Source organism: Garra rufa, chromosome 19, assembly GCF_049309525.1.
Source record: "Garra rufa chromosome 19, GarRuf1.0, whole genome shotgun sequence".
In the NCBI taxonomy this organism is placed as follows: domain Eukaryota; kingdom Metazoa; phylum Chordata; class Actinopteri; order Cypriniformes; family Cyprinidae; genus Garra; species Garra rufa.
In genome coordinates this window covers 40,043,821-40,070,553 of record NC_133379.1, presented here as the reverse complement: position 1 = coordinate 40,070,553, position 26,733 = coordinate 40,043,821, and the positions used below count along the sequence as shown (strand labels likewise).

At 34.8% G+C, this 26,733-nt stretch overlaps 1 protein-coding gene across 1 annotated transcript in view; it reads right to left on the bottom strand.

The window, feature by feature from the left end:
* Nucleotides 1-26,192, bottom strand: part of LOC141292114 (WD repeat-containing protein 7-like) — an 80,846-nt gene extending 54,654 nt beyond the window's left edge. The window contains exons 1-2 of the mRNA XM_073824069.1: nucleotides 26,168-26,192; nucleotides 25,887-26,000 (exon numbers count right to left, since the gene is read on the bottom strand). Coding sequence (XP_073680170.1) covers nucleotides 25,887-26,000; nucleotides 26,168-26,192 — 139 coding nt within the window. The remainder of the gene's footprint in view (nucleotides 1-25,886; nucleotides 26,001-26,167) is intronic.
* Nucleotides 26,193-26,733: the final 541 nt, after the last annotated feature.

Genomic DNA, 26,733 nt, shown 5'->3' with positions numbered 1-26,733 from the left:
TTTCATTACTATACATGTCTATCTTTCTTCAGAATAAATATTAGCAAAATCAGTTTTTCTAAATTTAAGTTGCTTTAGTTTATATATACTCATATATATGACAAAAACAACAGGAATACATCATATTTTTGTTTGTAAAGTGTGTCTGTGCATCTTTCATCACAATGAATAACATGCTTTACTATTTTATATCTAATAAAGTGACATTTGAACATTAAAAATACTGCTGTGACTGTATTTGGAGGCAAAATATTTTGAATCCAATATGAAAGAAACGGCCTTTACATTCTGCAGGTGCCTAACATGGCCGCCGTCGATCTGTGTGTGTGTGTGTGTGTGTGTGTGTGTGTGTGTGTGTGTGTGAGAGAGTTCAGCTGAATCAATACCACGGTGCTGCATTCAAGGTGAAACCAAATCAAACTGTGATGAGGAACACAGCAGACGCTCAACACAACACACACACACACACACACACACACACACACACACACACACACACACACACACACAACTACAGCACATACACATAAATCACAACTGTACACCCTTCAAAGCTGTACACACCATTGACAAATAACAATAAAATAAGAAAAACAAAAAAAGGTCAAGTATTTAAAAAATCTGTCAAATCAAAAAACACTTCTGAAATAAAATTATTATTTTTTTAGATCATAATAAACACTACTTATAACATATAAACATATAAATCTATGAAATATATTTTTATTATTATATCATTATATAATTTTAAAACAGCAATTTACTGTTAAGATTTTTTTTTTTAAATAAAACTATATTTTTCTATTTTAAAGTATTCCAATTATATAATATACTTTTAATTGAAATATTCTAATAAAAATACAATATTTTACAACTGTTATAATACTTTTGGTCATTACAGAATTTTAAAATATAAACTGTATATAAAAATAAAGTTTTTAATGAATTAAAATAATTATTAAAACAATTACTTTATATTTGCATTACTTTCATTTATGTCAGAATTCATAAAAAAATGAAGTTTTCTCAAAAAGAGTTTTTTCTCCTACACTGAGCCATAAATCAGTTCAGTAGCACTTACACACACCAAACTTTACATTTTTATTCCTGTCTATTTTCTGAAGGTTTTTACAGAGCGATTTGTTCATATATAATTTGATTTTACACATTTTATTCCCCCCAAAATGGTAAAAAAATACATTGTTTTCTGTCTGTTCTAAGTTTTTTTCTGAATTATGGAGTGACAAAATGAGATTATCCCCTCTGTAAAAACATTTGAAAATTAAACAAGAATTTTGAGAACTGACTTCATCCAGTGTTTAGATTTTGTACTAGAAATGTATGCAAATTAGCGCATATTTCATTAAATAATGCCTCATTTGCATATTTAAACCTAACATTTTAAAAAACTTGTAACACAAAAAATGCTTGCGATTATCAATGTAATCAATCAACTGAGTAAGTAAGGTGATAACTTTGTTTTCTGTTTTTTTTTTACCCTATTCACCTGCAGTGTCTCACCTTAAATGTTCAAATGTTTAAGAAACTATTATTTCTTGATTTTGCTTGATGTTTTTATTGCTTTGTCTGATGCATTTAATCCAATCGCATGATCATTGTCATCTGTCAGTGTTTATCAGTCGGGCTGTTTTCACAATAATATTACAGAGCACACACTGCCATCATTTTGACTCCTGCCATTATAATAGGAGAAAATGGCTCTGACGATCGGCCGTTTTGTAATATTTCACGTCGGATGCAATAAGCGACAGAGCAAACGCTCTTCAGGATGGATTAGGCCGTCTCTTGCATCGGGTACACGATATTGATTTATGAACGGTATTGACGGCGTATCTTTAATACCGGCCGATCTATTGTAATGTCATTGCACGTGAATCGCATTTGCCGCTCCAAACAAAATCAGCTAAAAAGGCCGGATGACTGCTCCGTTTCTCTGCGTATTTCCATCTGAAAAACGGCCGGATCGGAGAGGACGGATAATAAAATTATCAAAGAGGAGAAAGCATCAATTAAACAGAGAGAGGGAGACGGAGAACAATGAGAGAGATGCAGCAGACGCTCCTTCACGCTGGGAAACGGATCAATAGCATCATGTGCTCCGACTCGGCGGATTCGCTCCGGCGTTCCTGCGGCAGCCAGCGCTCCGACATCATGGATTATCAGCTCCCATGATGCACTGCCTGCTCCGCCGGCCTGCGCACCCATTGATCACCGATACGCAGGCAGGTAACATTTGATAGCAGGGGATTGTGGGAAAGGATTGATCTCTGCCGCCCTACAATGCAGGAGCAAGTAATCTCATGCTAGGAAATAAACGCTGTTTTCGCTCTGCACTTTACATCCAAGACAAAAGCAAACGCTCCGTTTTGTCAATTCGGTTTCAGTCGTTCTGTATTCCTGAAAGTCTGTTTTGTCCCGAGGAGTCTTAAAACAAACCACGAAGGACGTGGGGCAGAATTCACTTCGAGGTGGTTGCTAGGCAGTTGATAGGGTACTTTGGGTGGTTGCTAGGTGGTTGTTATGAGTGTTGCTAGGTGCAAATGCTCCATTTTGACATTTCAGTTTTAGTCTTTCTGTATTCCTGACCGAGAATCTATTTGTCCCAAAGGCTCTGAGTGGTTGCTAGGGTGTTGCTAGGGTGTTATGGGTGTTGCTAAGTGCAAATGCTCCATTTTGACAATGTAGTTTCAGTCTTTCTGTATTCCTAACAGAGAATCTATTTGTCCTGAGGGCTCTTGGTGGTTCCTAGGTTATCCTGGGTGGTTGCTAAGGTGTTGCTAGGGTGTCACGGGTGTTGCTAGGAGCAAATGCTCCATTTTGACAATTTATTTTGGTCTTTCTGTATTCCTGACCTAGAATATTTATCCTGAGGACTCTTAAGACTAAAGACGAAGGACCACTTCTGGGTGGTTGCTAAGTTGTTGCTAGGCAGTTTCTAGGGTGTTATGGCTGTCGCTAGATGCAAATGCTTCATTTTGACATTTCAGTTTCAGCATTTCTGTATTCCTGACTGGGAATCTATTTGTCCCAAGGGCTATGGTATCATGGGTAGTTGCTAAGGTGTTGCTAGGCAGTTGCTAGGGTGTTATGGGTGTTCCTAGGCGCAAATGCTCCAGTTTGACTATTTAATTTTAGTCTTTCTGTATTCCTAAAGTAGAATCTATTTGTCCCGAGGGCTCTGGGTGGTTGCTAGGGTATCCTGGGTGGTTGCTAATGTGTTGCTAGGGTGTCACGGTTGTTGCTAGGTGCAAATGCTCAGTTTTGTCAATTCAACTTTGGTCTTTCTGAATTCCTGACCTAGAATCTATTAATCCTGAGGAGTCTTAAAACTAAAGATGAATGACCACTTCTAGGTAGTTGCTAGGGCACTCTGGGTGGTTGCTAAGGTGTTGCTAGGCAGTTGCTAGGGTGTTATGGCTGTTGCTAGGTGCAAATTCTCTGATTTGACTATTTAATTTCAGTCTTTCTGTATTCCTAACGGAAAATCTATTTGTCCCAAGGGCTCTGGGTGGTTGCTAAGGTATCCTGGGTGGTTGCTAATGTGTTGCTAGGGTGTCACGGTTGTTGCTAGGTGCAAATGCTCAGTTTTGTCAATTCAACTTTGGTCTTTCTGAATTCCTGACCTAGAATCTATTAATCCTGAGGAGTCTTAAAACTAAAGATGAATGACCACTTCTAGGTAGTTGCTAGGGCACTCTGGGTGGTTGCTAAGGTGTTGCTAGGCAGTTGCTAGGTTGTTATGGTTGTTGCTAGATGCAAATGCTGCATTTTGACAAAACAGTTTCAGTCTTTCTGTATTCTGACCGAGAATTTATTTATCACAATGGCTCTGGGGGTTGCTAGGGTATCCTGGATGGTTGCTAGAGTGTTGCTAGTGTGTTATGGGAGTTGCTAGGTGCTCCATTTTGACAATTCAGTTTCAGTCTTTCTGTATTCCTGACCGAGAATCTATTTGTCCTGAGGACTCTGGGTAGAAACTGGGTGGTTTCTAAGGTGTTGCTAGGGTGTCACAGGTATTGCCGGGTACAAATGCTCCATTTTGTCAATTCAGTTTAGGTCTTTTTGCATTCCTGACCTACAAACTATTCATCCTGAGGATTCTTAAAACTAAAGATGAAGGACCACTTCTGGGTGGTTGTTAGGGTGTTGATAGGTATGTGTACATCATTGTAAAGTGGTTACTAGTGGTTAATTATAGATTGCAGTTTACAAGTCTGCTCATTTAAACCTTCAGTCAATGTAAGTCTACAGGATTTTCAGTGTCTTGTATGCCTACTTTAGGAAAACAGTAAGTCTCATCAGTCAGAAAAGATACAGCAGGCCGAGTCAGAAGAGTCTGAAGGTCTCATGAAGCGCCCAGCGAGTGCAAACACAATTTATTAGCGCAGAGGAAGAGGACGTGACCTTCTCCAGCCCTCGCTTCTGAAGGTTAAACACATTTTTATACTTTAAAACACACGCACATGATCCAGAGCTCATATCTGAGGATTCCTAATCAACTACAGCCAGAGAACGACTGAGAATACAGAGCAGATTACAACCACACACACACACACACACACACACACACACACACACACACACACACACACACACACACACACACACACACACACACACACACACATAACCTTCTGAACAATCAAAAGCCCTTCTAAAGGTAAGAGCCATTCATTCAGGCTAAAACGCTTTCTTTCAATTAGTCATTAAATGTGTGATAAGAGTGTCAGGAGATGATGGACACATGTCTACACGTCAATAAAACACTCTGATATAAAGATAGTCATTAAATGAATAACATTCAAACCATTTTAAATATAAATATAATTTCTAATATAATTTTTAAAATTAATATTTGATTTAAAATAAAATATTTCTTATCATATTGGGTATATGTATGTAATTATTTAATAAAAAAATGTCTGTTCTGCATCTATACTTTGAATTTCTATTTTAAAATACTACAAGAGTAAAGCCGAAGTAATAACTACTATTTTCGTAGTATTTCGACTTTACTCTTGTAGTATTCAGACATTACTCTCGTAGTATTTCGTCTTTACTCTTGTAGTATTTCGTCTTTACTCTTGTTGTATTCAGACTTTACTCTCGTAGTATTTCGTCTTTACTCTTGTAGTATTTCGTCTTTACTCTTGTAGTATTTCGTCTTTACTCTCGTAGTATTTCGTCTTTACTCTCGTAGTATTTCGTCTTTACTCTTGTAGTATTTCGTCTTTACTCTTGTAGTATTTCGTCTTTACTCTCGTAGTATTTCGACTTTACTCTTGTAGTATTTCGTCTTTACTCTTGTAGTATTTCGTCTTTACTCTTGTAGTATTTCGTCTTTACTCTTGTAGTATTTCGTCTTTACTCTTGTAGTATTTCATCTTTACTCTTGTAGTATTTCGTCTTTACTCTCGTAGTATTTCGACTTTACTCTTGTAGTATTTCGTCTTTACTCTCGTAGTATTTCGTCTTTACTCTTGTAGTATTTCGTCTTTACTCTTGTAGTATTTCGTCTTTACTCTTGTTGTATTCAGACTTTACTCTTCTAGTATTTCGTCTTTACTCTCGTAGTATTTCGTCTTTACTCTTGTAGTATTTCGTCTTTACTCTTGTAGTATTTCGTCTTTACTCTCGTAGTATTTCGACTTTACTCTTGTAGTATTTCGTCTTTACTCTCGTAGTATTTCGACTTTACTCTTGTAGTATTTCGTCTTTACTCTCGTAGTATTTCGACTTTACTCTTGTAGTATTTCGTCTTTACTCTTGTAGTATTTCGTCTTTACTCTCGTAGTATTTCGTCTTTACTCTCGTAGTATTTCGTCTTTACTCTCGTAGTATTTCGTCTTTACTCTCGTAGTATTTCGTCTTTACTCTTGTAGTATTTCGTCTTTACTCTCGTAGTATTTCGACTTTACTCTTGTAGTATTTCGTCTTTACTCTCGTAGTATTCAGACTTTACTCTCGTAGTATTCAGACTTTACTCTCGTAGTATTTCGTCTTTACTCTCGTAGTATTTCAACTTTACCCTCGTAGTATTCAGACTTTACTCTCGTAGTATTTCAACTTTACCCTCGTAGTATTCAGACTTTACTCTCGTAGTATTTCGTCTTTACTCTCGTAGTATTCAGACTTTACTCTCGTAGTATTCAGACTTTACTCTCGTAGTATTTCGTCTTTACTCTTGTAGTATTCAGACTTTACTCTCGTAGTATTTCGTCTTTACTCTCGTAGTATTTCGTCTTTACTCTCGTAGTATTTCGTCTTTACTCTCGTAGTATTTCGTCTTTACTCTCGTAGTATTTCGTCTTTACTCTCGTAGTATTCAGACTTTACTCTCGTAGTATTTCGTCTTTACTCTCGTAGTATTCCGACTTTACTTTCGTAGTATTCCGACTTTACTCTCGTAGTATTTCGTCTTTACTCTCGTAGTATTTCGTCTTTACTCTCGTAGTATTCCGACTTTACTTTCGTAGTATTCCGACTTTACTCTCGTAGTATTTCGTCTTTACTCTCGTAGTATTTCGACTTTACTCTCGTAGTATTTCGTCTTTACTCTCGTAGTATTTCGTCTTTACTCTCGTAGTATTCAGACTTTACTCTCGTAGTATTTCGTCTTTACTCTCGTAGTATTCCGACTTTACTTTCGTAGTATTCCGACTTTACTCTCGTAGTATTTCGTCTTTACTCTCGTAGTATTTCGTCTTTACTCTCGTAGTATTTCGTCTTTACTCTCGTAGTATTCAGACTTTACTCTCGTAGTATTCCGACTTTACTCTCGTAGTATTTCGTCTTTACTCTCGTAGTATTTCGTCTTTACTCTCGTAGTATTCCGACTTTACTTTCGTAGTATTCCGACTTTACTCTCGTAGTATTCCGACTTTACTTTCGTAGTATTCCGACTTTACTCTCGTAGTATTCCGACTTTACTTTCGTAGTATTCCGACTTTACTCTCGTAGTATTTCGTCTTTACTCTCGTAGTATTTTGACTGTACTCTCGTAGTATTTCGTCTTTACTCTCGTAGTATTTCGTCTTTACTCTCGTAGTATTTCGTCTTTACTCTCGTAGTATTTCGTCTTTACTCTCGTAGTATTCAGACTTTACTCTCGTAGTATTCCGTCTTTACTCTCGTAGTATTTCGTCTTTACTCTCGTAGTATTTCGTCTTTACTCTCGTAGTATTCCGACTTTACTCTCGTAGTATTCCGACTTTACTCTCGTAGTATTCCGACTTTACTCTCGGAATTTCGACTTCATTCTTGGAATATTTCGACTTTATTCTTGTAATATTTTGACTTTATTCTCATAATTTCGACTTCATTCCTAAAATATTTCGACTTTACTCTTGTAGTATTTAATCTTTATTCTGTAATATTTCGACTTTATTCACGAAATATTTCAACTTTACTCTCGTAGTATTTTGACTTTACTCTTGGAATTTCGACTTTACTCTCGGAATATTTCGACTTTACTCTCGGAATATTTCGACTTTATTCTCATAATTTCGACTTCATTCTTAAAATATTTTGACTTTATTGTCATAGTATTTCGACTTTATTCTCGTAGGATTTCGACTTTATTCTCGGAATTTCGACTTTATTCTTGTAATATTTTGACTTTATTGTAGTATTTCGACTTTATCTCGTAGTATTTCGACTTTATTCTCCTAGCATTTGAACATATTTCAATATTACGACTTTACTCTCTTAAAACATTGTCGTAATATATATATATTGCTACATTATGAATAATAATCATGCAATAATAAGATATATTAATAATAATAATAATAACTTGCATGAGTTATACATATACACATTTTATTATTTTGTTTATATATAAATATATGAAATGGATACTGTTGGTAAAAAAAAACACAGTATGGCAGCCATTAATTATACAGAACAAAGAATTAAAAACAAAGCATATTCACCTTATTTATTTATTTTTAATATTAACTGTAGCTGCAAAATTTAGTTGTCTCTATTTGCAGTAGCGGCAAAACATACACACAGAATTTCTTCCTTCCTTGCATGTACAAAATCAGTGCTTTTCTTAGGCTGTGTGTGTGTGTGCGATAGAGAGAGAAAGACAGTTCAATAGCGCGACAGACGGCCGGTGTGTGTCCGCTGAGACTGGGGCTCGAGTGTCCATGATAAAAGAGTCCACAAAGCGATTGTGACCGCATCTCTCTTCAATAAGACCCCTCCTGCTCGCTGCCTTTCACACACGCCGTTATCAATAGGCCGCGGCGCTGAATAGCACAAACACTCTCTATTTGGCTTCCAGTCAATTAAGCTCTAAGCTGTCGGTAAACAGGACTTTTAACTTCCTTCGAAAAGGCCCGAAAAAAAATTGGAGACACGCGATTGCAGCAAAGAAGAGACGAGGAGAAAGAAGAAAAAAACGAAGGCTCATTGTTTGCGGACAAGCGTGAATTACAGTGATTAAGGCCTACAGCACACACACATACATCCAACCTCATTAAAAATGTTTCTTGAGCAGCAAATCAGCATATTAGAATGATTTCTGACACTGAAGACCAGTGTTGGGGATTACGCATTACAAGTTACATAATAATATTACTTTTTCCAAGTAACTAGTAAAGTAATGCATTACTTTTTAATTGACAAGAAAATAGCTGAGTTACGCCACTTACTCCCCCCCCCCATTTATTGATTAAAAGCTGTCCCCATGTTGAGAGAAATTGTGAGTAAGATGTTACTTTAGTTCTAGAATAAATGTAAACATGCATTAATTCATCTCACTCACTAAATAAACAGATACAGTATTCCTCAAAATGAATCAAAACAGTGAAATTCAATGCAAACCTGCAATAATTAAATATGTTAAATAATACAAATAGCCTTTGCTGCCGACCTTCGATGATCCAATTCATCCATACTAATAAGCAAAAATTACTCAAGATAATCTAACATTTATTTTCCTTATTTTATTGCTGAAGAGTTGACATTTTTTCTTCTGCGGTCTACTGTACAGACATGAATTTACTTTTCTCTAAGCCTGAGGCTTTTGCTGTAAAAAGGCTTTTACATTTGCCAAAAATACAACTTTTTATATTAAAAACAAACAAGCAAGCCCTGATTTAAAAAGTAACGCAAAAGTAACGTAACGCATTACTTTCCATAAAAAGTAACTAAATAACGTAATTAGTTACTTTTTTAGGGAGTAACTTAATATTGTAATGCATTACTTTTAAAAGTAACTTTCCCTAACACTGCTGAAGACTGCAGTAATGACGCTGAAAATTCAACTTTGATCACAAAAATAAATTACAGTTTAAGACATATTCACATAGACATTAGTAATTTTAAATTGTAAAAATATTTGACAATTTTACTGATTTTATTAGATTTTTATTTTTTTTTAATCAAATAAACGCAGCCTTGGTGACTTCATTTGAAATTTAAAAGCAGTGTGCCTGTGCCTGAACAGAGAAGTTTTGTATGAGTGTCATCTGAAACACTGGAAAAACTGCACGTGTGCAGAAGAGAGACGAGCAGACACCAGACGTGCCGCATGGAGACACCAGAGTGAGTGTGTGTGTGGTGGGACAGACGTCCCCACAACTTCCAGTAAGGTAAAGCGCCAGTGGGGTTGTGGGTGAGATCGATACTGTGGCTTCCAGCATCAGAGAGACAGACAGAGAGACAGACAACACTCTGTGCAGATATGAAGACGACATAAACTCAGGATATGGTCAATATCAGAGAGTCTACCGGACTGGTCTGGTGTAGTCTGGTCTGACCCGGTCTCACCTATGGGGTCAGACATCAATAAAACCTGCAGTATCAAACCAGCTTTATACAAAAGACTATTTACACTCTAAAGAATCATGTTCAAAGGTTTGGGATTGTTACAATTAAAAATAATTTTTTTTTTTTTTTTTTTAAATAAATCAATAAAATTTGAATAAAATAGAATAAAATTATAAATAATATTAGAATTTAAAATAACTGTTTTCTGTTTGAATATATTGTAAAATGTAATTTATTTCTGTGATCAAATCTGAAATTTCAGCATCATTACTACAGTCTTCAGCATAACATGATGCTTCAGAAATCATTCTAATATGCTGATTTGCTGCTCAATTCTCATTATTATCAATGTTGAAAACAGTTGTGCTGTCCAGTATTTTTGTGGAAAATGTGATACATTTTATTTTTCAGGATTTACAGATCAACAGAAAGTTCAAAAGAACAGCATTTACTTAAAATGGAAATCTTTTGTAACATTATAAATGTCTTTACTGTCACTTTCGATTAATTTAATGCAACCTTGCTAAATGAAAGTATTAATAACAATATGAATTTAAAATTTTAATTTTTAATTTTAATTTAATTTTCATGCTGATCAATTATGAAACTTAAAAACACACACATGAAAATAGCCCATTTCACTAATACGAACCATAAATCAATGAAATTTGTTAATAAAGTACACAATTTTAGACTTTATTCAATATATAACTTGCCAACTGTTTGTGAAATTTACTAGCAATTTCTAATTTTTCACATTTTTTCAGTGTGAATTAACAGCCATGTCTTTACTGCCACTTTTGACCAACTTAATGCATCCTTGATGAATAAGTGTCAATTTATTGTGTCCTTACTGAATTAAAGTATTTAAAATATTAATGTAAAATTGTAATTTTTTATTTTCAATTAAAAATCATGCTGATCAATTATAAAACTTAAAAACACATAAAAATAGCACATTTCACTAATACAAACCAATTATTTAACATTAAAAATCACGTTGTGATTACTGTATTGTAAAAAAAAAAAATTGTAAATAAAACAATTTTATATTTTTTTCAATATATCACTTGCCAACAGTTTGTAAAATTGACTAGCAATTTCTAATTCTTTAAATTTTTTCGGTGTGAATTAAAAGCAATGTCTTTTCTGCCACTTGACCAATTTAACACATCCATGATTAGTAAAAATGACAATTTATTGCGTTTTTACGGAACTAAAGTATTTAAAATATTAATGTTAAATTGTTTTCATTTTTAAGATTTTTAATTTTCAACTAAAAAAATCATTCTGAGCAATTTTAAAACTTAAAAAACACAAATATAAAATAAATACAAATTATATGAATCATTAATGTAAAATTGTTTTAATTTTTAATTTTCAACTAAAAAATAATTTTGAGCTATTTTAAAACTTAAAAAACACATATAAAAATATTAAATACATAAAAATGATATAAATCATATTAAATATTAAATATATGAATATTTAATATAAAAAATAGTGCTGGCCAAAAATTACTTGCAATTAATAGCATCCAAAATAAAAGTTTGTTTATATATGCGTGTGTACTGTGTATATGTATTATGTATATATAAACACACACACATAGAGTATATATGTTAAAAATATTTACATATATTTACATGCATATATATATATATATTTTTTTATCTGATTTTCAAATACAAATTGTGCCAAGGAATGATTCTCAGTTTGTTTTTAAGAAAAACTGACATTAAGATTTTTTCCCATGAAAAACAAAAACAAATGTTTTTCTTAAAAACAAACTGAGAATCGTTCCCTGGCACAATTTGTATTTGAAAATCAAATAAAATACAATACAATGAAATAAAATAAAATGACATTAAATTAAAATAAAAAAAAATTATATTGCATTTTTTTATTTTTTATAATTAATATTAAAAATTAAGTCAAGTGTGTCCAAACTTTTGACTGGTAGTGTATATAATATACACAGCGCACACATATATAGTCTATATAAACAAAAACTTTTATTTTGGATGCAATTAACCACAATTAAAAATTATGATAAAAATAAATAAAACAGATTATTTGAGCAAATTTTACTTCAAAATTTAATGTTTAAATCAACATATTACTTGCCTATTACTTTGTGAAATTTATTAGCAATTAAAATTTTTTCCCCCATTTTTTCAGTATGAACTAAAAGCAAAGTAAAAGTACAAAACCCTTGTCCTGTTGTAAAACACTTGTACGTTTGATCAGTGTTAGCGCTCCCTGCTGGTTATCCCAGTAAACACATGCACATTCATCAGATCTCCTCCATAGAGCACTCAATGTGTTCCAGCAGTGAAGAGTGTTTGGGTGTCTGCTTTAGTTACTCATGTCGTCTGAGTGGGAAACGCCGTCTTTAGTCTCGCGCGTGAACAAAGTGTCTATTTTCCTGATGCATTAGAAACAGACCTTCACCTCATAACACACTGAAAGCATACGTCTCACACACACACACAAGCGGATTCCATTAAAACTGGAGCGTAAGTGGTCGTTTAAGGGAGTGAAGCTCATCCAATTTAACATTCACAAAAGACGCCCACGCGACTCAAAGGAAACAGCCTTGAAGACAGAAAAGCAAGACGATCACCTCTAAATCCACGATGGCTCTTTGAGGATGTTACTGCGATTAAGTGATTTAAGAGAGAGAGAGAGAGAAAGAAGCTTTCTCCTTCTGTGAGATCAGGTGCTTTCTTGCTTCTTTGAAGGGCAGTTCACCCAAAAATGAAAAAAAAAAATGAAAAAACAACAACATGTACTTGTTCGCTCGTTCCAAACACGCATGAAAAAGAGAAATTTTGCAGAATGTTCACGCTGCTAATGTAGGACTTTAGGAGATTTCTGGAGTTCATAAGAGCTCCAGTCTCCATTCACTTTCACTGTATGAAAAGAGCAGCGTGAACATTCTGCTAAACATCTCATTTTGTGCTTTACATAAAAAAAAAGAAAGTCATTAAAATAGGTTTGGAACAACATGAGGAAGAGTACACGATGACAACTTTGATTTGCAGATGAACTGTCTCTTTAAGAACCACAAAGAAATGTCAGCATACTAAAAAAAGAAATACAATAAATCATGAAAATATGTGAGAAAAAAAAATATGTCCATAGAAAGTACATTAAATGTAAGTGAGTGTCTAATTTTAAGGTTTCAAACTAGTTTTTAGAAAATCAAATGTTCAAATTTGGTTGATACAATGTTACATTGTCATTCAGTGTAACACAATATAAATGTTACTGCGATTAAGTGATTTGAGAAAGAGAGAGAGAGAAAGAAGCTTTCTCCTTCTGTGAGATCAGGCACTTTCTTGCTTTTTTGAAGGGCAGTTCACTCAAAAATGGAAAAAAAAAAAAACAACATGTACTTGTTCGCTCGTTCCAAACATGCATGAAAAGGAGAAATTTAGCAGAATGTTCATGCTGCCAATGTTTGACTTTAGGAGATATAGAATATGCTTTCTGGAGTTCATAAGAGCTCCGGTCTCCATTCACTTTCACTGTATAAAAAGAGCAGCGTGAATATTCTGCTAAACATCTCATTTTGTGCTTTACATAAGAAAGAAAGTCATTAAAATAGGTTTGGAACAACATGAGGGAGAGTAAACGATGACAATTTAGATTTGCAGATGAACTTTCCCTTTAAGAATCAAAGAAATGTCAGCATACTAAAAAATTAAATCAAATAAATCATGAAATATATGACAAAAAAAAGCACATTAAATGTTAGTAAAGTGTCTACTTTCAAACTAGTTTTTAGAAAACAAAATATTCACATTTGGTTGATATAATGTTACATTGTCATTCAGTGTAACAATATTTCTGTATAAATTCTAGCTTGTGCATATTAAAATATATAACAGAATAATGGAGTATATTACATTTTATTGTGTATTAAATGAGTTTAAAATTCTTAAAACCTATGATAGTGGCAAATAATAAATAAAATACAACAAAATTATTTTATTAAAATAAAATAAAATTTGTATTTGGGATGAAAGTAATTTGTCTTTTAATATGTGATAAATTGATTTTTGTTGTAAATATGCCTGGCAAGACTGTTACACTGAGAGAAGTGCCACTTTAAAACAGGAAAGTTTCAGCGTGAGTGCTGATGTCATCAGTAAACTAGAGTGCAAACGCAACAGAAGCACTGAACAAAATCAACCTGAACACACACACACACACACACACACACACACACACACACACACACACACACACACAGCCAATCAATCAATTCTGCAATCTAATTTTATCCTTTGCTGCATGGAAGCAATTCAGAAAGAAAGGATGCAAAGAAAGAAGAAAACAAAAAAAAGAGATAAGGAAAGAAGGGATCAATAAACAACTTCTTCAGACAACTCACTTGACTATTTTGGCCCATCTGTTTACACACACACACACACACACACACACACACACACACACACACACTGCTGGGGGCACATCTAGAGATGCCTTCAATTAGAAAAATCATTTAATTATGGAAAAATGACAAAATAATAGAAAAATAAATCATTAAATTACAAAAATATATGGGAAAATATTAAATATATGGAGGGAATTTAAAAATATAGACAAACAAAAATATAAAATGGATCTGTAAAAATATGAAGAAAAAGCTAAATATATATATATTTATATATATATATATATTTTTTTTTAAAGAGATATGAACAAATCAAATCATGAAAAATATGGGGGGAAAAGTAAAAAAAATAAACATGGGTAAAATAGACAAGGGTAAATATGTGAAAGTTTTTGGGAAAAAAAGAAAAATTTTAATAAATGGGCAAATATAAGAAAAAAGCAATGTCTGACTACAAAATAATCAAAGGTTACGATGTGATTATTTAGCTAGGTAAGTGTGTGTGTGTGTGTGTGTGTGTGTGTGTGTGTGTGTGTGTGTGTGTGTGTGTGTGTGTGTGTGTGTGTGTGTGTGTGTGTGAGAGCAGGTGCAGACTCTCTCTGTGTGTAGTCAACACTAGCTGGTGTTCAACTTTGTCAAATCAGTCAAAAAAGCGTCTATTAACCTCGGAGTGTGTGTGTGTGTGTGTGTGTGTGTGTTAGTTGTACCCAAGCAGGACCATCTGTCACCCCCTCCTGCCCCTTTCACCCCCCATCCTCTGTTACCCCCTGACGGGAGCAGGCGTGCTGCTCTGTGGGCCATTTCAGGGGGGTTTAACCCCGCAACATCCTGCCAGCAAACAAACGGCCCCGCCTCTCACCTCCACTCACTAGTACTAGTGCTCACCGTTCTGCTGATCAAACCTCCAGCTCCAAGTCTTAAAGTTGAAAGAGTGTGTTTGTGTGCAGATGTCTTACAACGCTCAAAACACCCTAGCAACTGCATAGCAACAGCCTAAACACTCAGAACACCCTGGCAACTGCATATCAACAGTCTAAACACTCAGAATACCTTAGCAAATGCATAGCAACAGCCCAAACACTCAAAACACCTTAGTAACTGCACAGTAACAGACTAAACACTCAGAACACCTTAGCAACTGCATAGCAACCCCCTAAACACTCAGAACACCCAGCAACTATATAGTAACAGCCTAAACACTCAGAACACCCTACCTACTGCATTGCAACAGTCTAAACACTCAGAACACCTTATCAACTGCATAGCAACACCCTAAACACTCAGAACACCATAGAAACTGCATAGTAACAGCCCAAACACTCAGAACACCTTAGTAACTGCACAGTAACAGACTAAACACTCAGAACACCCAGCAACTACATAGCAACACCCTAAACACTCAGAACACCCAGCAACTATATAGTAACAGCCTAAACACTCAGAACACCTTAGCAACTGCATAGCAACACCCTAAACACTCAGAACACCTTAGCAACTGCATAGCAACACCCTAAACACTCAGAACACCCAGCAACTATATAGTAACAGCCTATACACTCAGAACACCTTAGCAACTGCATAGCAACACACTAAACACTCAGAACACCTTAGCAACTGCATAGCAACACCCTAAACACTCAGAACACCCAGCAACTATATAGTAACAGCCTAAACACTCAGAACACCCTACCAACTGCACTGCAGCAGTCTAAACACTCAGAACACCTTAGCAACTGCATAGCAACACCCTAAACACTCAGAACACCATAGAAACTGCATAGCAACAGCCCAAATACTCAGAACACCTTAGTAACTGCACAGTAACAGACTAAACACTCAGAACACCTTAGCAACTGCACAGTAACAGACTAAACACTCAGAACACCTTAGCAACTGCACAGCAACAACCTAAACACTCAGAACACCCTAGCAACTGCATAGCAACAGTCTAAACACTCAGAACACCTTAGTAACTGCACAGTAACAGACTAAACACTCAGAACACCTTAGTAACTGCACAGTAACAGACTAAACACTCAGAACACCTTATCAACTGCATAGCAACACCCTAAACACTCAGAACACCATAGAAACTGCATAGCAACAGCCCAAACACTCAGAACACCTTAGTAACTGCACAGTAACAGACTAAACACTCAGAACACCTTAGTAACTGCACAGTAACAGACTAAACACTCAGAACACCTTAGCAACTACACAGCAACAACCTAAACACTCAGAACACCCTAGCAACTGCATAGCAACAGTCTAAACACTCAGAACACCTTAGTAACTGCACAGTAACAGACTAAACACTCAGAACACCTTAGCAACTGCACAGCAACAGCCTAAACACTCATAACACCCTAGCAACTGCATAGCAACAGTCTAAACACTCAAAACACCCTAGCAACTGCATAGCAACTGTCTAAAACACTCAGAATACACAAACAATTGTATAGCAATGGCCAAAACACTTGAAACACCATGTGAACAGCCAAAAACACTTAGAATGCCCTAGCAACTGCATAGAAACTGCCTAAAACACTCAGAGCAGCCTAGCAACTGCATAACAAAACACTCCAAATACCACAACATCCACATAGCAACATAAAAAAACAGCAACAGTAGAGCAACAACCATTCAAAACACCTTAGGAGCCCCCTAGCAACCTCCTACAATATCTAAGCAAATGCTCAAAACACCCTAGCAACCGCATAACAACAAATGTCGACCCGCTCTTCTCTCATTCTCTTCACTGTGTTCAGGTCACAGGTTTTGCTCTGGACAAGCTGAATTTTTAACATCTGTCTGACTCTGGCTGAATTTCCCCAGTGTGGCTCCAATGCGCTGAATTATTCATTTTCATGTGTTTAACGATCTTGGAGTCTGTTCTTTGTCTTATGAACAACGTTACTGCGCTATTATGACATCATCATTATCATCAGATCTGAATCCAGATCAACTGCTGAACACACGGATGTCCTCATGCATGAGGTCATTCTTAAGCAAACAGAGCACTCAATCTGCCCATTCATGCTTCTACACAGTTTCAGAGTCAAGATAGATCAACACACATGATTCCTTGAAAAACATCAAACCAAACACTAAAGCTCAAGGGTCTAATTGACTGGAGATCACTAAACCACAAAATCACGTCATAAAAATGATGAAGTCATGAAAAAAATCATGAAGAAACACAGGTTTATAGATGTTGAGACCCTTGAGTCTGGAGAAACTGCTGTGTGCAAACAGACAAACAGAAGGTGTTTGGTTTGATGTTCTTGAAGGAATCACGTGTGATGATGCAGCTGCTGGAATCACGGCGTATTTTTCATTTATTTGGGCTTTTATTGAGTCACTGTTCATTTTACGAGGATCCAGAACAGCCTGAGGGCAAACGCTCCCTCACACGCTCATAAAGTCAATGGGAGAACCTCCTGATGAACACACTGAACACAAATACACGGGCTAAATCTGTCATGAGGTGGTTTTAGGTGTAGCTGATCTACGGGCTGTTAAAAGAAAACAATCTAGGGCGTTTGTGGGGGTCAAAGGTCAGAACATGAGCATAAACGTGAAGGAAAGAAATCTGACTGATAAAAGCACAAGTGCTGCATTTTAGAAGAAGAGATGAGAATAGAATAAAAAAAAGAAAAGTAATAAAAACCAATGAGACTATACATGAAGAGATGACAGAAAAACAAGAAGAAAAAGATGGGATAATATGAGATGAGAAGATACAACATTAGAAGAGATGAGACCAGATGAGACACAAAGAGATGAGGTGATACAAGACAACAAGAGACAAGACGAAATGACAAGATACAAAGAGATGAAATGAGATTAGATGAGACATAGTAAGATGACAGAAGAAGTTAAGAAACAAACCAAAGCAGAAGAGAGAGGAAGAGAAGATACAAGAAGAGATGAGACAAGACATGAAATACAAGAAATGTCAGAAGGAAAGATGTAAAGAAGATATGAGATGATAACATATGAGGTGATAAGAAATGAGACAAGATGAGACAGAGATGAGGTGACAGCGATGACAGAAAAAGGAAAGAAGAGAAGAGACAAAATGAGATGTAACATGAAGAGATGGCATAAGTGAAGGAGAATCTAAATGAAAGAATAGTAGAGACGAGAAGCTACGAGACAAAAAAGATGAGATGAGATGTGACAAAGAGATGAAAGAAGTGAAGAAAGAAAATAAATGAACAAATCAAATCAAAATGGAAAAGATGATATGACAAAAAGCTGCAAGATGAGAAAAAAGATGAGATGAGACAAGATGAGATGTGACAGAGATGAAAGAGGTGAAGAAAGAAAAGAAATCAAATCAAAATGGAAAAGATGATTTGACATGAGAAGCTGTAAGACAAGAAAAAAGATGAGACAAGACAAAATGAGATGATAAAAGATGAGATGAGACAATAAAAGATGAGATGAGAAAAGATATGACGAGACTAGATGAAACAAAAGATGAGATGAGACGAGAAAAGATGAGACAGTAAAAGATGAATGAGATGACAATAAAAGATGAGACGATGAGACGAGATGAGACGAGACAAGACGAAACAATAAAACATGAGATGAGACAAGATGAGATGTGACAGAAATGAAAGAGGTGAAGAAGAAAAGAAGTGAAGAAATCAAATCAAAATGGAAAAGAAGATATTACATGAGAAGCTGTAAGACGAGAAAAAAGATGAGACGAGACAAAATGAGATGATAAAAGATGAGATGAGACGAGAAAAGATGAGACAGTAAAAGACGAATGAGATGACAATAAAAGATGAGATGAGAAAAGATGAGACAAAAAAGATGAGACAGAAAAAGATGAATGAGATGACAATAAAAGATGAGATAAGACAAGATGAGACAAAAGATGATATGAGACAAGATGAGACAAAAGATGAGATGAGACAAGATGAGAAAAAAAGATGAGACAGTAAGATGAATGAGACAATAAAAGATGAGATGAGATGACAAAAAAGATGAGATGAGACAAGATGAGATGAGACAAGACAAGATGAGATGAGACTAAAGATGAATGGGACAATAAAAGATGAGAAGAAATGAGAAAAGATGAGATGAGATAAGACGAGACAAGATGAGACAAGATGAGACAAAAGATGAGATGAGACGAGACAAGATGAGATGAGACAAGAAAAGATGAGACAGTAAAAGATGAATGAGACAATAAAAGATGAGATGAGATGACAAAAAAGATGAGATGAGACGAGATGAGATGAGACAAGATGAGACAAAAGATGAATGAGACAATAAAAGATAAGAAATTAGATGACAAAAAAGATGAGATGAGACGAGATGAGATGAGACAAGACAAGATGAGATGAGACAAAAGATGAATGAGACAATAAAAGATGAGAAGAAATGAGACAAAAGATGAGATGAGATAAGACAAGACAAGATGAGACAAAAGATGAGATGAGACGAGACAAGATGAGATGAGACAAGAAAAGATGAGACAGTAAAAGATGAATGAGACAATAAAAGATGAGATGAGACGACAAAAAAGATGAGATGAGACGAGATGAGATGAAACAAAAGATGAATGAGACAATAAAAAAATGAGAAGAAATGAGACAAAACATGAGATGAGACGAGACAAGATGAGACAAAAGATGAGATGAGACCAGATGAGATGAGACAAGAAAAGATGAGACAGTAAAAGATGAATGAGACAATAAAAGATGAGAAGAAATGAGACAAAAGATGAGATGAGACGAGACAAGATGAGACAAAAGATGAGATGAGACGAGACAAGATGAGATGAGAAAAGATGAGACAGTAAAAGATAAGATGAGAAGAGATGAGATGAGACAACAGAAGATGAGATGAAAAGAGATGAGACAATAAAAGATGAGATGAGATGACAATAAAAGATGAGATGAGACAAGACAAGATGAGACAAAAGATGAGACGAGATGAGATGAGATGAGATGAGAAAAGATGAGACAGTAGGATGAGATGAGAAGAGATGAGACAACGAAAGATGAGATGAGCCAATAAAATTTGGGATGACACGAGAAGAGATTAGACAAAAGACAAGATTAGAAAAGATGAGTCAATAAAAGATGAGATGAGACAAGACAAGATGAGACAAAAGATGAGACGAGATGAGATAAGACGAGAAAAGATGAGACAGTAAAAGATGAATGAGACAATAAAAGATGAGATGAGATGACAAAAAAGATGAGATGAGACGAGATGAGATGAAACAAAAGATGAATGAGACAATAAAAAAATGAGAAGAAATGAGACAAAAGATGAGATGAGATAAGACGAGACAAGATGAGACAAAAGATGGGATGAGACCAGATGAGATGAGACAAGAAAAGATGAGACGGTAAAAGATGAATGAGACAATAAAAGATGAGAAGAAATGAGACAAAAGATGAGATGAGACGAGACAAGATGAGACAAAAGATGAGATGAGACGAGACAAGATGAGATGAGAAAAGATGAGACAGTAAAAGATAAGATGAGAAGAGATGAGATGAGACAATAGAAGATGAGATGAAAAGAGATGAGACAATAAAAGATGAGATGAGATGACAATAAAAGATGAGATGAGACAAGACAAGATGAGACAAAAGATGAGACGAGATGAGATGAGATGAGATGAGAAAAGATGAGACAGTAGGATGAGATGAGAAGAGATGAGACAACGAAAGATGAGATGAGCCAATAAAATTTGGGATGACACGAGAAGAGATTAGACAAAAGACAAGATTAGAAAAGATGAGTCAATAAAAGATGAGATGAGACAAGACAAGATGAGACAAAAGATGAGACGAGATGAGATAAGACGAGAAAAGATGAGACAGTAGGATGAAATGAGAAGAGATGAGACAACGAAAGATGAGATGAGCCAATAAAATTTGAGATGAGATGAGAAAAGATGGGACAATAAAAGAAGAGATGAGACAAAAGACAAGATGAGAAAAGATGAGACAATAAAAGATGAGATGAGACAATAAAATTTGAGATGAGATGAGAAAAGATGGGACAATAAAAGATGAGATGAGACGAGACAAAATGCGACAAAAGATGAGATGAGATAATTATGACATGAAGAGATTAGAGAAGTGAAAAAAATTATTCAAAGGAAGACAAGAGACAAGAAGCTACAAAATGAGAAGAGATGAGACAAGAGTAGATAAAGAGATGACAGAAGAGATGAGACAATAAAATATGAGATGAGACGAGATGCAACAAGGAGAGATGGCAGAAAAAAGGAAATCAAGGAAACAAATCAAAACTGAAGAGAAAATATAAAACAAAAAACTATGAGATGACAAGAGATGAGACGAGACGAGACGAGACAAGATGAGAGAAGGTGAGATATGACATGTAGGGAAGAGAGAAGAAGTGAAGAAACAAACCAAGAGAAGATACGAGAAGCTACAAGATGAGAAGAGATGAGACTAGTTGAGACATAAAGATATAAAAGAAAAGAGAAGAGAAGAGAAGAGAAGAGAAGAGAAGAGAAGAGAAGAGAAGAGAAGAGACAAGTTGTGACATGAAGAGATGGCAGAAGAAAAGTGAAGAAACAAATCAAAACTGAAGAGAAAATATAAAACAAAAAACTATGAGACGAGAAGAGATGAGACAAGACAAGACGAGATATGACATGAAGAGAGAGAAGTGAAGAAACAAACCAAGAGAAGATACGAGACGAGAAGAGATGAGTCGAGACATAAAGAGATGACCGGAGTAGTGAAGAAACAAATGAAAACAGTAGAGAAGATACAAGATAAGACTAGATGACAAAAGATGAGATGTGAAGAGATGAGGTGATACAAGAACAGATGAAAGAAAGGAAGTGAAGAACCGAGCCAAGAGAAGAGCCTGACAGGTGTCATCACCTTTGACCCCCGACCTCTGAGAGGCTGCAGCGCTCTTCTCATCTCCCACCTGTCACTCTGTGTCCTGAGCGAACGCGCAGAGCCGTTTTAAGACAGAGACTAAGCACAGTGCGTCTGCGCTGTCACGTTTGTAAAATGATCATGTATTTGTAAAGAGGTTACGCAGCGCTAACGTGATTGTGCGTTTGCAGACTGATGATGCATTTGAGAGCTGAATTCTGCGCTGCCGTGGCTCCTCGCTCAGGAGTTTTCCATCTCTGTCATGATCAGGCCGACGACTCATCCGTCCTGGGAAATATTAGACGTCCAAACACACACGCACAGCATACATATAACGAAAAAACGAGCTTTCACAACACAAATGAAAACACACACATGACTGCTGTGCTCCTACTGGACCAGAAGATGATCCGCCCACTTCCTGTAACCGTAATCAAACATCATGACATCCGAGGTGGGGGCAGATTCACTCTGACCTTTGACCTCTCTAGACCCTAATTTGACAGTGAGCTGCTTTTGGGACTGACCACATCTCCCGCATACTCACGTTTCTCGTTTACTACTAAAACTTACGTTACAAGACAGGCATCAAGAGATTTATACATCATCATCTTCATCATCATCATCATAAATAAGCTTTCCATTCATGTATGGTTTGTTAGGATAGGAAAATACTTGGCGGAGATACAACTATTTAAAAATCTGCAAAAAATTCTAAATATCGCCTTTAAAGTTGTCCAAATGAAGTTCTTAGCAATGCATATTACTTACTAACAATTAAGTTTTGATATATTTATGGTATGAAATTCACAACATATCTTCATGGAACATGATCTTTACTTAATATCCTAATGATTTTTGGCATAAAAGAAAAATCGATAATTTTGCCCCATGCAATGTATTTTTGGCTATTGCTATAAGCATACACATGCTTCTTAAGACTGGTTTTGTGGTCCAGGGTCACATATAAATAAAAGAGTGACTTCACTTGACTTGAAAAAGGTTGGAAATTTTGCTTATTTGGAAAAATGAGACCAAAATAAACAAAAATGCACCACCAATTCAAGACAAGGGGTCAAAAATGCCCCTGTGCAATTACAATAAATCTCTTGTGAATCTCAAAGCGATTAAAGTGAAATGTGAAAATTATTAAAAAGTGTCAATTCGCATCATATAGTATAGTTTTTTATTAATATTTTGAATTAGATTTAATTTTTAATTTTTAGTTTTCTTTTAATTTTTTAAGTTTTAGTAATCTTGTTATACATTATGTTGTTACATCATACGTTCAATTATTTTTATTTCAGTTTTCATCTCATATTTGCATCTTATTTTATTTCAGCTTCATTTCATTTATCAAAAAACGTTTTGAATAGCTTTTGTCAACGATAACAACTGTGTCAATCACACAATTCTGTTGAATTCATTAACGCTTTAAACTAAAAATGGAAAACTTTTAATGCATTTCAGCTGTTCATTTGTACGACAACAGAATTTTGAGAAACCCTGATAAAAAGCAAAGAACTAATTCATAAATGATTCCTAAACTGCTTCGTTCTCCCAAAAATCCATCAATACACACAACACATTGAACAGATGCGCAGACAGAAGAACGATGTTTATAAAGTCAGTTCTCATGCACTTCTGTACTGTTTGTAAGCCTGTAAAGCAATCCCTGCTTCTAGCGCTACTGAAAGGCGGCGTACGTCTCTCTGTCTCTGCTGAAGTCCAGTCGGCTCTCTGCGTCCAGTCAATAACACAGACATGCTTGACGATTTATCATTTTCTACTCTCATTTTTCACTTATTGACATTGTTTTTCCATTTATTCTGCAGAATTGAATCAGACGAACCGTCCGAACCGAGAGCTGGCCATGTCACACGCAATCTTACTAAAATCCTGCGTCTTTACAGAATAATAAAGACCAGTTTTGAGCATATCGTATGTATCTTGATCTAATATCTATCCTAATCTAGTTGTCTAATAAACCTGGCATTGTGTATTACGAATATGGTTGGCTCTTTGATGAATTGCTTCGGATAAAAGCGTCTGTTAAATACATACATGTGTGTGGGTGTATTATACATGATATATACATATATTTAATCATTTTACATTTTAAAAATGACACCGATGACAAATTACAGCATAATAATATTTTTTATTTCATTATATATTTACTTGAATATTTTACTTTGAACTGTTAGGTGATGTTTTATTTCATGTATGTTAATATATGTATATATTACAACACTTTTGAGTGAAAACATCATGTTATTAAATATAAAACCTGCCTCATGTGCAGTTTAACTGTTTGTATACAACTTTTTAATTGAGTGTTGATTGTTCAATCAATTTGATCAATTCATTCAACATTAATAAACGAAAACCTTAATCTAATTTAATTTTTTAATTAATTTTCAAAAAATAATTTCAGTGCATCACTAGTTAAATAACAGTGTTACTTTAGTATCATTAACATACTAAATAAATAAAATTTATAATTGTATTATTTTATACACATACATATTATGTTTTTTATACTTTGAACCGGGACTCTAGTGTGTTTCTGACATTTTTATTTTCCAATTGTATTTTTGTTTGTTATTTTTAAACACTGCATACATATGATCAATTCATTCAACATTAATAAAAAAACATATAATTTTGGTGTCTGTTTTTTGGTCAAAAAATAATTTTAGTGCATCACTAGTTGCTATTTTAGTATCACAAACATACTAACTAAATAAATGAATAGAATTCATAATTTTATTATTTTATATACATATACATTATATTAGTTATATTTTGGACTTTTTTATTTTTATATTTTTTGTTTTAAAGTTTTAGTAATAGATTCCGTTATTTTTTTGTTTGTTTGTTTCTTATTTTAGTGCATCAGGTTAAACTAAATGAAATTAAGAAACACTGCAAAACAACTATCTGAAATACAGAATGTTTAATTTCTTTTATATTTTATTTCAGTGCACATTCATTTTACTTTAAGTAACTATTTTTTGTTTTTATGGCTAAGTTTTAGTTAACTATAATAATAGAAATAGAAAAACACCAGAACAGATTAGAGTCACTAATTTTTTCGTTTTTTTTATTTATTAACTAAAAATATAAAATAAAGCTAAATTAAAAATCAGTAGAAAAAGTAATAATATAAATACACTTTAAAAAAAATCGAATTTCTATCATGTAAAATGATCTAAATCGAAAATTATTTATACTTGCGTCTTTAATTTGAGCTAATTTAAATTAAATATTGTACTTCAATAATGAGAATCAAGAAGTTTACTTATTTTTTTAAATGGATAAGACCTACTTCTTCATGTGTAAATAAATCTGACAAATATCCAATTTTTCGCAGAATAACTGTTAACTAAAACTAAAATTAAAACTATTAAAAATCATTTTAATATACCAAAAAAAAAGTCAGTCCTTAAAACTACTCAAAGAGATGCACATATGCCAACAATGTTGTGGTTAAATCTGTACCTGGACCTTCTGACTTGATCAAAAGTGGTTTTCAGTCTGAGAAAATCTGAATTACAGCACTTTAAACTGGTTTACAAATCACTACAGATGATGGACAGACAAAGATCTGATATCTACGGACGTTCTAGGTTCGAGTAATGAAGTTTGTGGTGTATCATGGGACATTATTAGAGTCTAAAACCCTGTGTGAGTAAGTGTGTGTGATATTTCCAATCATACTGTTGGGAAAACCATCCTAAAAACAGAGACAGACAGAAAGAAGGCGTGTCCAAACGTACCTGCAGTGATGTCATCATCCGTCACATCCATCTCTTCTTCTGGAGCTTTGGTCTCGATGGGCGGGGCTTCTGCAGGGGGCGGAGCCGGCTGGGCGGTTTCAGGGGCGGTTCCCGCTGCAAACAAACAAACCAATCACGAAGTGAAAATTCAGTTGTTGCCGGGCGGACAGAACAACATTTTTCCTTGTCGTCTCTTTTCCGCAAACCTCGTTAAAAAGCTCATCAGGGTTTATTGGTGCTTTGCATTATCGAGGCTTTATTAAGCTTTAGCGCCTGATTACCACCATTTTCATTCCGCGCCTTCATTCGGCGCTTATCCTGGAATTACCAATTAAAATAAGCTTTTCATTAAAGAGGCTGCAAATGAATCAATGCTGCTTAAAGGTGAGAATGAGCTAATCTAGACGCCACGCTAATTAATGAGACCCCCAGACCCTCGCCAACCCTCGGCGGAGAGAGAGAAACCGCCGTCTGAGCTTTAAACTGTCAGACTGATCAAGATCTGACTGACAGAACACACTCGCCCAGAGAAAAACACACACGTAAGAGGAAAAAAACAAACCTGCACTGACAGGACAACACAATTAGATATAATTGCAGTTCTGGAACAGTCAAAAAGTCACTAATTTTTGAGCTTTTTTATTTATTAGATAAAAATATAAGATAATACAAAATTAAAAAATAAGTAGAAAAAAATACAAATAACATAAATTTAAAAAAAAATTAATTTGAGCTAATTCATATTAATTTTTGTACTATAATAATGAGAATCAACGTTCAAATAACAATCACTTTAAACTATATATTCCATTTAATCATAAAAGTAACATTTAAAATTGTTACAGTT